We start from the raw sequence: 14,369 nt of genomic DNA, 5'->3' as shown, positions 1-14,369 counted from the left end.
CAGCCTTGTGTTGTGCAGTGTATCGCATCACACTGAAAACTCATCCAGCAGGAAATGTCTTCAGCTTTGTGGAACTTAAAATATTTAAATGCATTTTACTTTGCAACACCGTGACATAGTGGTTTAAAAAATATTAGAACTTTTGAATCAACTTAAATAAATTACACTGCTACACAAAACTGCTTTGATTAGATCAATAAGTTGCCATTTTAAGTGTCAACATTATGTGTTTAAAAAAAGTCAACATTTGAATCCATATTTAAAATGTTTAATTTATTGTTAGTGTAAATTCTTTATCAGAACGGCAGAAATTACCTTCTACAACTTAATGATAAAAATAATGGTAACTGCCATCATAAGAAATGAGCAAATCTAGTACAACTTGTGTACCTTATAAGTTAATCGTAAAAAACAAAAGGTACATCGGCATAGCAGGAGAAAGATGAGAAGCTTAATCTTCCGTTGCAGATCAGAGTAGAAAATATTAATTGAAGAGCAAAAACAGGGTAGGTACATAAGTATATACATTCATGCTTTCTTCCAGCGGGATCTAGTTAAACATTGATGTTCTCTGCATTTCAGTTTCAAAAAGTAAAGTTTTAGCTAGCAGCATGGCTTGCTTTAACAGTTTTCTTCAAATGGTGGTAGTTTGGCAAGATCTTCATCAGAAAGTCGAGCTGAAGAGTCTGTGGCTGAAATGAGATTACAGACATGATGATGAGCACAATGCACAAAGGTTTTCTCTGCACACAAACTTTTAAACAAGTGGGCATGTATGAAAATCTTACATAAAAACATTAAATATGAAATATCACTTCAGTGTTTTCTTGGTGAATGTGACAGAAATGAGAGAAACTGAATATTTTACACATTTTCAGACATTCTGTTGATGCTGAGTTTTTGCCCGTGGTATTACTGCGTTTCTCAGCTCTAATGCTTAAAAAACAAATTACTTGCATCATAAATGTGACCCAAATCCATATGAAACACAAGTGTGGCTAATGTAGCATTTGTCTTGCACTTGTACGAAATGCACAGAGTTGTAAAATATTAAAAACTTTCTATATAGATCCCAGATACAAGTTAGAGGGAGAATTAGTTTTAAAAATCTGAATCTAATAAAACATCAGATTTTTAGTTTTATCAGGAAAACATACATGTGATTAGCCCACTTGGAAGCTCAAAATATAATGCTTTGATATTCAATTTGCAATGCTAATGCTACATCTAGGTTATTTGTCTACATCGACGATGTTTTCCAGTCACAGATCTCCATACCTGGGGTCTCTCGGTCTGCACCCTCCTCATACATCCAGATCCGTAGATGACCGTGTTCTCGGGTATGACCTCACAAGTGTTGACCTGACAGAAGGCTCCAATTATACAGCCACTGGTGAGGATTACATTCCTGCCAACATCCGCTAGTCAACAAAAAAAAAGATATTTGGTAATGTGAGTGACTTCATCGAAATTATACAGACTTGAACACTCACTGAAAGCCAAAGAAACGGAAGCAATATCCTACCTTTAGATTCAATCACATTGTTGTCTCCAATTTTCAAAGCTTGCGATACTGTTTGTTGTCAGTTGAGGCAAAACATGATTTTTTTTTACAAAGATTTATTATGTTACAATTTAAAAATCATATATGGAGCAGTACTGGCAAGATTAGACAAAAGGATACCACAGCCAACTTCAAAGACGTTGTTGATACCGATGGTCATTGTTTTTGGTTCCACCTCAGAATCAGGTGTAATATTTTCTGGGTAACTGTGGGAAAGATCACACAAGCTCGCATGTAAGAACACTGACAGATCACCAGAGATGCTCAACGATGGTTAACCTAGTGGAAAACATGGTACACTGAGGCCTTAGATAACCTGTTAATGATCAGAGCTTGCTCTTCAATCAAGTTTCCTTCTCCGATGACAATGGGTCCTGCCTCAGCAATGATGCGAGCTTTTGGGTGGACCACGGTCCTGGCGCCTAGAGAAACAGAGGTGCACCAAGTAATCAAGCAAAGTGATGACAGCCATTCAACTCCTGCCTTGGGACTGATCTGCTGTGAGAGAAAAGCAAGTTTTCTGAACTCTGTTCCGATTACTGGGCATAGTCTTACCTATGGTAACGTCTCCTCGGATTTCGCTTTCAACACAAACCACGGCTCCAGCTGCTATCTTGACACTGCAACAGAAACGAGAAATGTTTTTGTACATGCTAGCTAACGCTGCTAGCTAGCTACTTCATTGAGCTGTCTTAACTGGCCACATCAGCATCTTCAGCTCGCTGTAACTAATTTTTCTTTACTTCTATTATTTATTCTAATGGATTGTATGCTTAGCTACGCCGCTAAAAGTCATCTACGCAATAATGTACACATTACCTCTTCTGAGCATTTTGTTTGTCTGCCATTGTGAACGATGAAGTCCGATGGGAGGCACCGTTGATCCACTCGGTCATCGATTTACAGTCCTTGACGTTTCAGCGTACGTACATGCGTAAAGGGGGAAAAACAACAACAAAACCCAAACTTATTTATGTGTAATTTTTTATATAGCTTATTTTTTCTCTCTGTTGAAAGTGTTTCCTGACTTATGGAGTTTTCAGATTGTGGAAATGTGTACAGATCTTCATATATTTAGACAGACAATATCTAATTTTCATATTTAAACATAAAATGTAGGAACAATTTCAATGTTTCTTGTTACAGCTTTACTTTTCTTTTTTCACACAATTGAATGATTTGATCACATTTTATTCACATTTATTACAAAAAAACCCCACTGAAAACAAATGTTTAAACTGAGACATTGTGATAAGATCAGGAATTATATACTCATTTCTGATCTTGTCCATCTTGGTAATTCCCAACGAAAATCTCAGCATCTTTAGCTCTTCCACCTCCATCTCAGCCTCCTGTATTTTTGCCAGTGCCACCGACCATGCTACCTGCTCACATAGATCACAATATCATCTCCAAACACAATAGTCCACAGAAACTCCAGCCTGGCCTCATCTATCAGCCCATCACCACTGCAAACAAAAAGGGGTTCAGAGCCGATCCTTAATGTAGTCCCACCCCCACCTGGAAGCCACCTGTCATTCCTACGGCATACCTCACCACTATCTCGCTGTCCTCATACATGTCCTGCACCACCCTCACATATTTCTCTCTGGCACGCCTTACTTCCTAATGCAGTACCTAATACTTCCTAATGCATTTTATCTGTTGTCAAGCTCTGTTTTGTTATTTTAACTTATTTTATGACTACTGTTCCTTTTATTAATTTTGTTTTTTGTAAGGTGACCTTGGGTTTCTGAAAGGCACCCTCAAATAAAATGCATTATTATTATTATTCATTATTATTACCACAGTTTTATTGGGAATACTGTGTCTCATTCGACTTTAGTGCCGATCACAAACATGAATCTGTGCAATAACCATTCCATTACCTAACAATTATTGGGGTAGTAGAACAGGTATGGTACTTTGGCCCTTCTCGCTCCCACTAGAGTGCCAAAACAAGGACACGGATCGGAAGTAACCTATGTCATGGCAAAAAGGAAGCTTAAGAAAAACAATACATATCACTCGTCTTCAGTAGCATCGGTGATACCAAAGAGCCAGAAAGAAATGGCACAAACGGAGAAAAGTGCCACTTTTGCCCTTGCTGCTGTTGCTTTGGTCGTGGCTGTTTGCGTGGCACCACTAGCAGCTGAAATATCTTCGTGTAAGTATCCTGAACTGAAAAAAGTACAAGCAGGAGACTACTGCTACCAGGTTAGCAAGCTAGCGAGCAAGCTAATGTTTAACAGTGTTTTACACCAACTCCTGTATTTGTTGAAATTATATTACAGCAGCAGTGGTTATGGGTTTTTTGACGATATCTGAAGGTTTACTCCAACAAACACGCGGTTTAAATGTTTAATTATTAACCTGCTATCGAGCGGCATCAAACGGTATCAACCGAGAACAGCTGATAATGGAAAAGTGAGCTTCAGCGGTTTGAACTTCCCTCTCGGTGGTAAATTAGGGATTAATGCAGCATGTGACCACTGGCTCTATCACATGCTTTCTCCCTCCAGACGCTAGCTTTAGCTTTCTGGCTGTAGCTTGCTGTCAAACTGGGCTTCTTCGCTACCGCACACTGGTATGGAGTAGGTTTGTGGTCCTTAGCATCGGCTGTGGTCGATAGATTTGAGACAAATTACAGAAAGATGGCTTCTTGTGTCGCTTATCAAAACGAAAAGCATCACGATCACCCGTTATTAGTTCTCTGACTTGTTTGATAACATTTGTGTAGCCGGGAAAGATGAGATTATTTTGAGCATGTGCATTTTGATCGAATAATAACCAGCGTAATGGAATGCACACTGTTATGGTTTTCTGATGATTTTAATTACATGAACAGCGGCTTGGATGGGGTCACCAATAGAAAACCGTAGACTGTAGCATCGTCTGCACATTGTACCTTCATATGCAGAAAATTGATGTGTTGCTGGGTTTCAACTGATCTGCACAATGCCTCCTTTCTTACTCACTCTAGCTGATATACATCATCATAAGCGCCTGTCCCTGAAGATGGATGAGGCACAGCTGACGGTCAACAATGAGTTGTCATATGAGGTGCAGGTGTCTTGGATGTCACAGCGCTGCTACCAGGTGGGCTTACACGTGCCAGATATTTCCCCTTATTTGATTCTGTTTCTGTGTGGTTTAAGTTCAATAATTTTCTAATCTTGGCTTCTGCTCTCTCGCCTGTTAGTGTTTGTACCAGCAGCTAGGGGTGGTACCTGCAGGGCTTGGCCCTGGTCAGCCCAGTTCAGTAAACTTTGTTGTAAGCACACAGCATGAAATAACACTGCAGATCAACAGCACACCTATCGAGCTGGAGCTCTGCAAGTACGTTTACGAATACGGTCGTGTTTCCAACTTACAAAAGAACGACACTGTGGCTATATAAAATTAAGGATCAGTGTTTGGCTTATTTGTTGATGACATATTTTCTTTTTAAATTCACAGAATTCCTTTCCACTTTGGCGAGCATGGTAACTACTCTCTGTGGGTGAAAACCCTGAACGCATCTTTTGGAGTCAACTGCTCTGTAGTTACTGATAAGGACCCTGTGAATAGCTACATACGTGAGTGTCTCATACAGAGAAAAATATTTTATTTTAACTAATAATTAATATACATTTAATTAATATCTCTCCGCACAGCGATCTTGGTTGCTTTTCTTATCTATGCTCTCCTGGCCTTGGTGTTTGCCATTGGAAAAAAGGTTTGGGGGTAAGCCTGATTTTTGTTTTGATGCTCATTCAGTAAATTTCAATATAAAGAAGTGGATATTTGAATGATTTGAAAATGTTGAGAATAAGCACTGCAGATGCATCAGAAAGAGATGCTCTGTGCCTTTGTGGAAGTATCCTCTGGAAAGAGGAGGAAGTCAGTAGAAGCGAGACAGAAAACGTGTGTTTCCCATTGTTGAGCCATTACGAGCAGAGATAGTGAAGGTAGATGAGTTTAAATATCTGGAATCAACCATCTAGCAATTAGAAACTGCATAAGAGAGGTGAAGAAGAGAGTACAGACAGGGTGGAGTGGGCGGAGACAAGTGTCAGGAAGGATTGCTAACTGAAACATAGCAACAAGAGTGAAAGGGAAGATTTACTAGATGACAGTTAGACCTGCTATGATGTATGGTGTGGAGAGGGTGACAGTGACAAAAAGACAGAGTTGAAGATGAACAGATTTTCCGTGGAAGCGACCGCAATGGACACGATGATTAGAAATGATTAAATCAGAGGGAAAGCTCAGGCTGAGTGTTTTATAAACAAAATTAGAGAGGCAAGGCTGAGAGTGTTTGTGCAGATGAGGAATTGTGGATATTTGTGATGCTAAATGATGCTTCCAGGCAAGAAGAGAAGGTTCATGGATGTAGTGAAAGAGGAGATGCAGAGGAGGATGCTAGGAACAGGGTGAGATGGAGGCAGATGATCCATTGTGGCGACCTTTAAAGGGAGCAGCTGAAAGGAAGAAGAACATTTTTCCAGTCTTGTGTCTCTCTCTGAAGCACACAGTCTCGAGAGTCAACTGAGCTTGTTTGTACTCCAAAAAAACCCTCAATCAAGATCTTGATTGTTTCTTGTCCAGGCTTGATGCGGTAAGAGGTCTGGTCCTCCGACTTGGGAGTTCCATGGAAACAGAGAGACTCATCAATTCTGTGAGTGTTCTGCAATCGTTTGGCCTTGTTTAATTATGAGTTATTTAGTGACAATGAAATGAGAACCCAGATAGTTTTAATATGATCTTATTACTATAGCAGATTTACAGTTACTGATCTGCTTCTATCCTGTGTGTTTTTGTCTTAATAATAAATCAGGTGATAAATCTATACTTCCAGTAGAATTATGTTAATATCCAGCTTTGATTTCATCATCCAGGAACTGGGCCCCACTCGGGTAGTGCCGCCAGTCACTGATAACATCCTCCCTCCCCCGCTAACAAGCAGCAAGAGGCTTCGATCTTTGGATACATTCAGAGGGTAACTTCCTGACCCCACCCTCACTCTTGTGCCTCCAGCTTAGTGTCCTCATTGTCTTATTTATCATTATACTGTATCATATGTTTGTTTTTTTTAATTATTTTTATTACAGTGTAGTAGGTGACACTGAATTTGTCCCTTATTAATCAACCACCACCGGCAGTATTAAATCTAGATCCAGTGCTTTGATGTTTTCATATTTTTGCCTATTTTTATTCATCAATTAATAGAAATAAACATTTACTCCTAGCTTGATGCATTTCAGTAAATGTGGCATTTTCTGTGTTTCTGTCAGTATCTCCTTAGTCATTATGGTGTTTGTGAACTATGGAGGGGGACGATACTGGTTCTTCAGACATGAAAGCTGGAATGGTAAGCCCAGTGTGGTTTCTTTGTTTAGTGTTTTTTGAGCCATGTTGCAGTTTCCTCATTATTCACAGATCTTTGCAACTCTCCTTGGTATTTGCAATGTTGTTGATTTTAAACTAGGCCTTCCCCATTTCTCATCTTGCAGGCCTTACTGTTGCCGACCTAGTCTTCCCTTGGTAAGCTTAATTTAAAGATTCTTATAAAAAGTTGTCTTATATGCAGTTGGATTGTCTTTATTTGTACTCACACATTAATATAAATGTGCAGTATTTATATTAATGTGTATTTTTATTTTGTAATAGTGACAGAATTATCTTCAGAAGGATTACAGGGACCATTAACAAATTCTGGTCCAGTTACATAGTGGAATGTGCACAAGAAATAAAGGGTGTTTTCTTTAAAGTGGTCACTGGACTAAAAGGTGCTTAAAAATTGTATAAAAAAGGAAAATCAAACAGAATGAATGAATAAAAAAAATAGAAATAATAAAATTCCATTTGTTCCCTCAGCAAAGCTTTTAAGTGTAGAACCAGCACTCATTTTGTCCCTTCTTCCACCAGGTTTGTGTTCATAATGGGCACGTCCATCGCACTCTCCATCAATGCCTTGCTGCGTGCAGGCGCGACCCGTTGCTCATTGCTCAGAAAAGCTGTGTGGCGGAGCTTGCAGCTCTTCATCATTGGTGTCCTAGTCATCAACCCAAACTATTGCCAGGGAGCGTGTAAGTATGAACTCCGTCTTTACAGCAGTATTCCAAGATCTTTAGGTGGATGATTAAACCATATACTATAATACTGTTTCAAACTTTGAACTTATGTGGTTATTTATTTTCATTTGCATTTTTATTGTGTATTTACATCTTCTCTACAGTGGCTTGGGAAAACTTGCGGATCCCGGGTGTGTTGCAGCGCCTCGCCTGGTCATATCTGGTCGTAGCTTGCTTGGATTTATTGGTGGCCAGAGGACAACTTGACGTCCTCACAGTGGTCAGCCTTCTTGTTTTTTTTGTTTTTTTTAATCTGCATTATTTAACAGTCTGTGTTGTTTTATACTAAATATATTTATGTTAAATTTGTGTTTAAGGAAAGGAGATGTGTTTAATGGAGTGGGTTTTATTTTCCAGGATGCGTGGTGGTCCCCAGCTATTGATTTCTTGCTGTATTGGCCAGCCTGGCTGTGTGTGATTCTTCTAGAAGTACTCTGGCTCTTCCTCACATTTCAACTTCCTGTGCCAGACTGCCCAACGTAAGTCAAAGACAGTGAGGTGTAGTGCTTCATTATGTTGTGTACGTTTTTGCAATAATTGAACTTCTAGCAGTAAGCACTAATAAAATGGAATTTCTAACCTTCCTCTTGGTGCAGTGCTACATTAGCAACACTGACTACACCCGTTTCTTTGGTACAGAGGTTATCTGGGTCCAGGTGGGATTGGGGACATGGGGCTGTATGTGAACTGCACCGGTGGAGCAGCTGGTTTCATTGACCGCTTGCTTCTGGGAGAAAAGCACATGTACCAGAATCCATCATCAAGGGTTTGTAACCACCAAAACATCCCAAATATAGCTTCATGATAGTCTTTTGTAACTTGAAGTGTTAAGGTTATTTTTATGTGTCAGATTTCTCTCCAATGGCCACGTACACACTTGCTAACCCCAATAATGCAACCACTGATAGATTGCATCTGATATTGATAAAAATCAATCGGTTTACATTTTATTTCAGGTGATTTATGCAACTCGTATACCGTATGATCCAGAAGGTGTTCTTGGCAGCATCAACTCTATCCTCATGGCCTTTCTGGGATTACAGGTTTGTAATTTATATTTGTCTGGGTTGGCCTCCTTTTGTTTCTTGCTTATTCAAATAAAGATATAAAACTGTTGGAAAAGTTAAAGGAAGTAAATGGTTGGCTTTCATTCTTTTTGTATTTTAATTGTCCTCAGGCAGGGAAAATAATCTTGCACTACAGAGAACGCCCCAAAAGTATTATGTCGAGGTTCCTCATATGGGGTCTGTTACTGGTAAGCACATTGTTTTGATTGATTGATTGAATCTTTATTTTGAACATGTTGGAAAAAGTACAGCAACATAGAATTAAAAAGAGACAAACAAACAAAGCAAAACAAAAGGAAAACGAGCAACCACAACTACAAATAACTGTCATGTGCAAAAAGGAGCAGGAAGAAGCATAAGCTTATTTAATCCCACCCCACTATCTAGTAATCAATAGACTGCAGAAATGCCTCCTTGCAATTACATTATATGTTACGTGTATTTTTTTTATTTATTAATTAGATAGATACATACATACACATATACACATACACGCATACACCTTTTCAACAACCCCAGTAACACCTAAAAGGATACACAACCTACAGATATATATACCCATACCAAACATGAAAATATCAAATCTCTACCTCCTCCCTGTACCCTGCAAGAACCATATCCTTAAACTGCTTTTTAAACTGCGCCATGCTCGGACATTGCTTCATATCTTAGTCTGTTCCACAGCTTCACTCCACACACAGAGATGCAAAAACCTTTTAATGTTGTACGAATACAAGGATGTTTTAAATTTAATTCCCCCCTCAAATTGTATCCCCGTTCCCTTTTAGAAAACAGTTTTAGAATATTGTCAGGAAGCAGGTCGTTTATTGCTTTATACATAATTTGTGCCGTGAGAAAATGAACCAGATCTGTGAATTTTAGAATTTTTGATTTTAAGAATAGTGGATTTGTATGATCTTTGTAACCAGTTTTATGGATTATCCTTATGGCCCTTTTTTGTAATATAAAGATTGATGATAGCGAACATTTGTAAGTATTGCCCCAAACCTTTGCACAGTAATGCAAATACGGTGCAATCAGGGAACTGTTACTTGTTACTTTTATATTATGGGAACTGAGCATACATCAGTTTATTATTGCTGATTGTATTAAAAATGAGTCATTGCATTGCAAAGTCAAAATAATTTGGCTTTCCTCAAGCATCTATTTATATTTATATATATATATATATATATATATATATATATATATATATATGGTCATTTTTGCCTCCATGATTGAATGATAAAATGTCTTCTGTCATTCAGGGTGTCATATCAGCATTTCTAACCAAATGTTCCACAGACCAGGGTTTCATTCCTGTCAACAAGAACTTGTGGTAAGGGCCATGTTTTATTTATATCTACAGTTAGAACTACATTTACTCAAGCAATGGGCACTTTTTTCTAATTGAATATTTTGGAAACTGCTGCAAAATAAGCAGCACTAGTAATATTTTTAAGTTTGGCAAACGTTAGATTTTATAGTCTTTTCTCACTTAAAATGCGTAAAATATTTTATACAGATATAATAGAATACCTAATGCCACATAATTTGTGTTATGACTAGGTTTTCCACATTTGCTCTCCACTCCAGCATCTTACGTTCTCACAACTTTGTGGCCACAGGATTGTGAAATCAGACAAAAGAGAAGTTGTAGAATATCTCATAAAAATGGAAACCAATCAAATATACAGCCATACCCTTGGCAAATATTTAAAGTGGTCTATCAAGCCAATATAGAGTTTATTTATATAGCCCAAAATCACCTTAGACATAACGGGCTGTACCAGTAAAACTCATGCAAAAATGGTTATAAACATCGAGATTACACACTCTCTGACATGCATAGTTACATTAGAGAGTTAAACATTAAAGGTATTAAAGGTATCCAGGAGTGCATAAACTGAATGAAAAACGGCAGGTTTTTAGATGTGATTTTAAGTTCGAAAAGTTGGCAGACCTTCAGCTGGTGCAGTGCTGATAAATATCCTTTTTTTTCCCCCTTTTTTTTAAGTCCTGTCCTGTCTGGCCGATTTTGCAATCAGAATTATGATCTGAATCCACTGTTGCGCCAAGAACATTTTGTTTTTCCCAGATCAGCTCTATAAATCATCTACAGGATCCTCTTGTTCAGGGTTTATCTGTTTATTTCTTCATTTGTATTCGTGTTATTATTTTATTACATTATATGTGGTATACAGTATGACAATGACTAAGGCTGGACAGGCAGGTGGGAGACATAATTAAAGGATGGAGTACAAATAGTCTTTGTCATAAAATGAGGGTGGAAAGCTGCAATAATGACCCCCAGGAGCCAGAGGCAGACAGAGATGGACATTGACATTGACACAAGCACCCCGATGCTGAACAGCAGTGCATATAAATGTTTTTTTAAAAAATGTCTTAATGTTTCACTTCTAGGTCTCTTTCTTACGTGACAACACTGGCCTGCTTTGCCTTTGTGCTCCTAATGCTGATCTACTACATAGTGGATGTAAATAAGTGGTGGTCAGGGGCACCTTTCTACTATCCTGGTGAGCATTAGAATCACACAAAAGCTTAATGGACAGTTTTTGCCAAAGACAGCTTTTGATTGCACAGCTACAGTTGTACTTTTGGGGTTTGATGTGAATGTGGAAGTCTGCTCTGTCACAGTGTGAATTAGTATGGTCCGTCTTGTAATTGGAAATATAATCTGCCAAATATTTATTCTCCTTGTGAATTTCTGTGTAGTCATTGTGTCCTCTACTTCACTCTCTCTTGTGTGTTTCATTGAGGTATGAACTCCATACTTGTGTACGTGGGCCACGAAGTGTTTGAAGACTACTTTCCCTTCCACTGGCGCATGTCCAACAGCCAATCCCATGCTGAGCATCTCATTCAGAACCTTGTGGCCACTTCCTGTTGGGTCATCATCTCCTATTTGCTTTACAAAAAGAAGATTTTCTGGAAAATTTAAACACAGGATCAGCAAAAGCACAGGACATTGTTTACATCATAGATGCTGGAGACACAACAAGAATGCATTTGGTTGGACACAGAATGCAGATTAATTATGTCAATGTTATATCATAACTATATGAATCTCTGTCTCTGATCATGTATGGGGTTTCTTTCATCACATAGCTATTCTGTTAGGTTATTTCCCCTTTCTTTCTTTTTACATTTTTTTTTTAATTTCTGTTATGACCTTATGGGACAATAAACAGTTTGTTCAGTTATGCACCAGGAAAGTTATCCTTAGTGACTCAGGAAAAAAATATTTGAAGAATAGTTTGGATTGTAAATACACCATCTTTAATGTGTAGTAGTTTACACATTCACCTACAAAGCAAAAGATCCCTGGTTGAATCCTGGCAGGAGACACAAGTATAATGGGGGTTGCATAAGGAAGGGCATCCAGTGTAAAAATGTGCCAAATCAAATATGCGGAGCGACCACTATGGTAACCTCTTGTGAATAAGGAAGCAGCCCAAAGTAACTTTAAATAAACTATTTTTGTTATACCAGCGCATCTTAAATGGCAGAGTATTTAAGCAGGGTGTTGCAGTATTTCTTTAATAGGCCCTATTGACTTCTCTGTTGTCATGTGAAGTGCTGTGGTGTTACCCTGAAGGCTGACGTTAGGTTTTTGGGGTTTTTTGCTTTTTATCAGGTGGACGCTAAAGGCAAAACATTTACCAACAATTCACTGTAATCTTTAAATATTTTTTTCCCGCTCTACATTTTAAGATGGAATTGGTGTTCAAATGAGGGGGATATCATAAGTAGATGTTTCCTATATCCCTTACCCCCACCCAGCATGTAGTGTCTGTGCTGCTCAGAGCGTAGCACTATAGCTAAAATGGAAATGCTCATGTTCATCGCTCCATTCTGTTTTGCGAGTATAATGAATGACTGCTGGCTTCACTGTGCTCCCATTTTATGTACATCTCACAATCGATGTGGGTAACTGAGCAACCAAACATAAGAAAGACACGAGAAAACAAACCTCCAAACCTGTTCTCTCTGATTTCCATTTCTCTATTACATTTAAGATGACCTGTCAGATTAAATAAGCTCCAAATGTTCAGGGGAGTTAAAGGAGGGGATGTTAGCAATGTTATGCATTTGGTTTCATGTGGAAGCAGCACAGGTTTTGTTTTTTTGTTTTTTTTATGGTCTTCAAAAAACAGAAGTCACAGTGCTGCTATTTTTTGTGTGTTAGTGTTACATATGCATTTTTTCTCAACTTTAGTTTAATACCCCAATTTTTTGCTGCTGTTTTGCCAAATGTGTTTTTTTTCCTTACACAGTAATCTGAAAAAGCACCATAAATATATTTGATGGAGTCTTATCATAAGACTGTTCCCATTACTCCCACTGTATTGGGTAAATGTGCTCGCTGTTATGATTGGCAGTTGATAAAACATTTACCACCTGTTTTTGCAGAATCATCATGTTCAGTCTATAGAATATCCAGATGCTGTGGATATTATTTTTTGGGGGGGACTGCTCATGTAGTACGTTCACCATTTCTATTTCATGACATTTACTTTGTTAAACTTTTATCTAATTTTTTATATATACACTATTTGAAAATACATTTATATAATAAAATCTATATTTTAAAAAATAGTTTGAGATTGATTTCCTATAATGTGGTAATTTCTGTTCTATATGTGAAAGAATTCTAAACAAAAAAATGTCATATGGGGGATTTGTGTAGCAACACAGTGACATGTGACAAAGGAAAAACCAACATTGGGTATCCAGCACATGCCACTAGAGCAGCTTTAATGCTACAGGTCCTAAAACTCTACTTGAGGGCCATTCTTCCAAAAGATATTCCCTTATTTGGTGTTACAGTGGTGATGAGGAGGAGATGAAATTCCTCTCAGATGGTCATTTTTACCCCTCAGCTGTAAAAGGCTGATGTCATTGGGCAAGCAGGCAGGTGACATGGACAGCCAAGTTTCTGAATGCAACAACTCAATAACCAGGTGAACGTAGGACTTTTAAACAGATTAAATCTTGCACAGGTTTGAATCCCAGTGACATTGACCTCAAATTCAGAGGTCATCTTTTTTGAAAATCATTTGGGATTTTCAAATTTATACCACATGTGCCTCTAATAGGAGGATGAGGGTGCCAGCATTTGTTTTAATACCTGATTCTCTTTATTTCAATAGTGGTAAAAAGTCAAGTAATTGGTACAATGATGTATTTATTTGAAGTGTGCCCTCTTTCTAAGAGAAGAAGTAGACCTAAACAAGGGCAGTAACAGTGTAACGGAGCCAACAGATGTTGTCATTGAATGGGTTCAGCAATGAGGCCTGTGTGGTTGTCTTGATCTATGAAACACATAGATAATAAATTGGACTGGGTTAAAACACCACTGCACTCTACAGAAAGCGCCAGAGTCTTCTCTATTTTCTGAGGTGGCTGAGGTCTTTTAATATCTGTCGGGCAATGCTCGGGATTTTCTATGAGTCTGTTGTGGCCAGTGCCATCCTCTATGCTGTTGCATACTGGGGCAGCAGGTTGAGGGTCGCAGATGCTAACAGACTCAATAAACTGATCCACAAGGCCAGTAATGTTTCCATGATGGAGCTGTATTCCCTTAAGGTGGTGTCAGAG

The 14,369-nt window shown here is 38.3% G+C and overlaps 2 protein-coding genes across 3 annotated transcripts; one reads left to right on the top strand and one right to left on the bottom strand.

Moving 5' to 3' along the window:
* Positions 1–258: 258 nt before the first annotated feature.
* LOC134629228 (dynactin subunit 6-like) lies at positions 259–2,484 on the bottom strand. Its single transcript, XM_063476366.1, has 7 exons — positions 2,384–2,484; positions 2,120–2,184; positions 1,881–1,986; positions 1,685–1,770; positions 1,526–1,573; positions 1,279–1,421; positions 259–692 (listed from the first exon to the last, which is right to left on the bottom strand). The coding sequence occupies exons 1-7, from the start codon at positions 2,458–2,460 to the stop codon at positions 600–602; spliced, it is 618 nt and encodes a 205-aa protein (XP_063332436.1). The 5' UTR covers positions 2,461–2,484; the 3' UTR covers positions 259–599.
* A 1,039-nt stretch (positions 2,485–3,523) lies between these two features.
* Positions 3,524–13,330, top strand: hgsnat (heparan-alpha-glucosaminide N-acetyltransferase). Of its 2 annotated transcripts, none has more exons than XM_063476362.1 (18): positions 3,524–3,731; positions 4,548–4,663; positions 4,767–4,903; positions 5,024–5,142; positions 5,221–5,290; positions 6,155–6,224; positions 6,445–6,545; positions 6,841–6,917; positions 7,060–7,090; positions 7,475–7,635; positions 7,785–7,900; positions 8,038–8,159; positions 8,320–8,446; positions 8,637–8,723; positions 8,858–8,935; positions 10,016–10,086; positions 11,172–11,284; positions 11,528–13,330. In XM_063476362.1, the coding sequence occupies exons 1-18, from the start codon at positions 3,554–3,556 to the stop codon at positions 11,707–11,709; spliced, it is 1,956 nt and encodes a 651-aa protein (XP_063332432.1). In that variant the 5' UTR covers positions 3,524–3,553; the 3' UTR covers positions 11,710–13,330. The 2 variants fall into 2 exon arrangements, with proteins under 2 accessions (XP_063332432.1, XP_063332433.1); XM_063476363.1 differs by lacking the exon at positions 3,524–3,731 and adding an exon at positions 4,057–4,151.
* Positions 13,331–14,369: the final 1,039 nt, after the last annotated feature.

This window comes from Pelmatolapia mariae, linkage group LG6 (assembly GCF_036321145.2).
Source record: "Pelmatolapia mariae isolate MD_Pm_ZW linkage group LG6, Pm_UMD_F_2, whole genome shotgun sequence".
Lineage (NCBI taxonomy): Eukaryota > Metazoa > Chordata > Actinopteri > Cichliformes > Cichlidae > Pelmatolapia > Pelmatolapia mariae.
Note: the sequence above shows the minus strand (reverse complement) of the source record. Positions and strands in the feature narration are given on the sequence as shown.

What these genes read in the sequence shown, in the direction of transcription:
- LOC134629228 (XM_063476366.1), bottom strand. Translation starts at nt 2,460, where the DNA reads ATGACCGAGTGGATCAACGGTGCCTCCCATCGGACTTCATCGTTCACA. An exon ending in CCGAGGAGACGTTACCATAG is followed by an intron (nt 1,987 to 2,119) that starts GTAAGACTATGC and finishes CTGTTTCTCTAG; the next exon opens with GCGCCAGGACCGTGGTCCAC. An exon ending in CAAGCTCTGATCATTAACAG is followed by an intron (nt 1,771 to 1,880) that starts GTTATCTAAGGC and finishes TCTTTCCCACAG; the next exon opens with TTACCCAGAAAATATTACAC.
- hgsnat (XM_063476362.1), top strand. Translation starts at nt 3,554, where the DNA reads ATGGCAAAAAGGAAGCTTAAGAAAAACAATACATATCACTCGTCTTCA. An exon ending in ATTGGAAAAAAGGTTTGGGG is followed by an intron (nt 5,291 to 6,154) that starts GTAAGCCTGATT and finishes TTTCTTGTCCAG; the next exon opens with GCTTGATGCGGTAAGAGGTC. An exon ending in CAGACATGAAAGCTGGAATG is followed by an intron (nt 6,918 to 7,059) that starts GTAAGCCCAGTG and finishes CTCATCTTGCAG; the next exon opens with GCCTTACTGTTGCCGACCTA.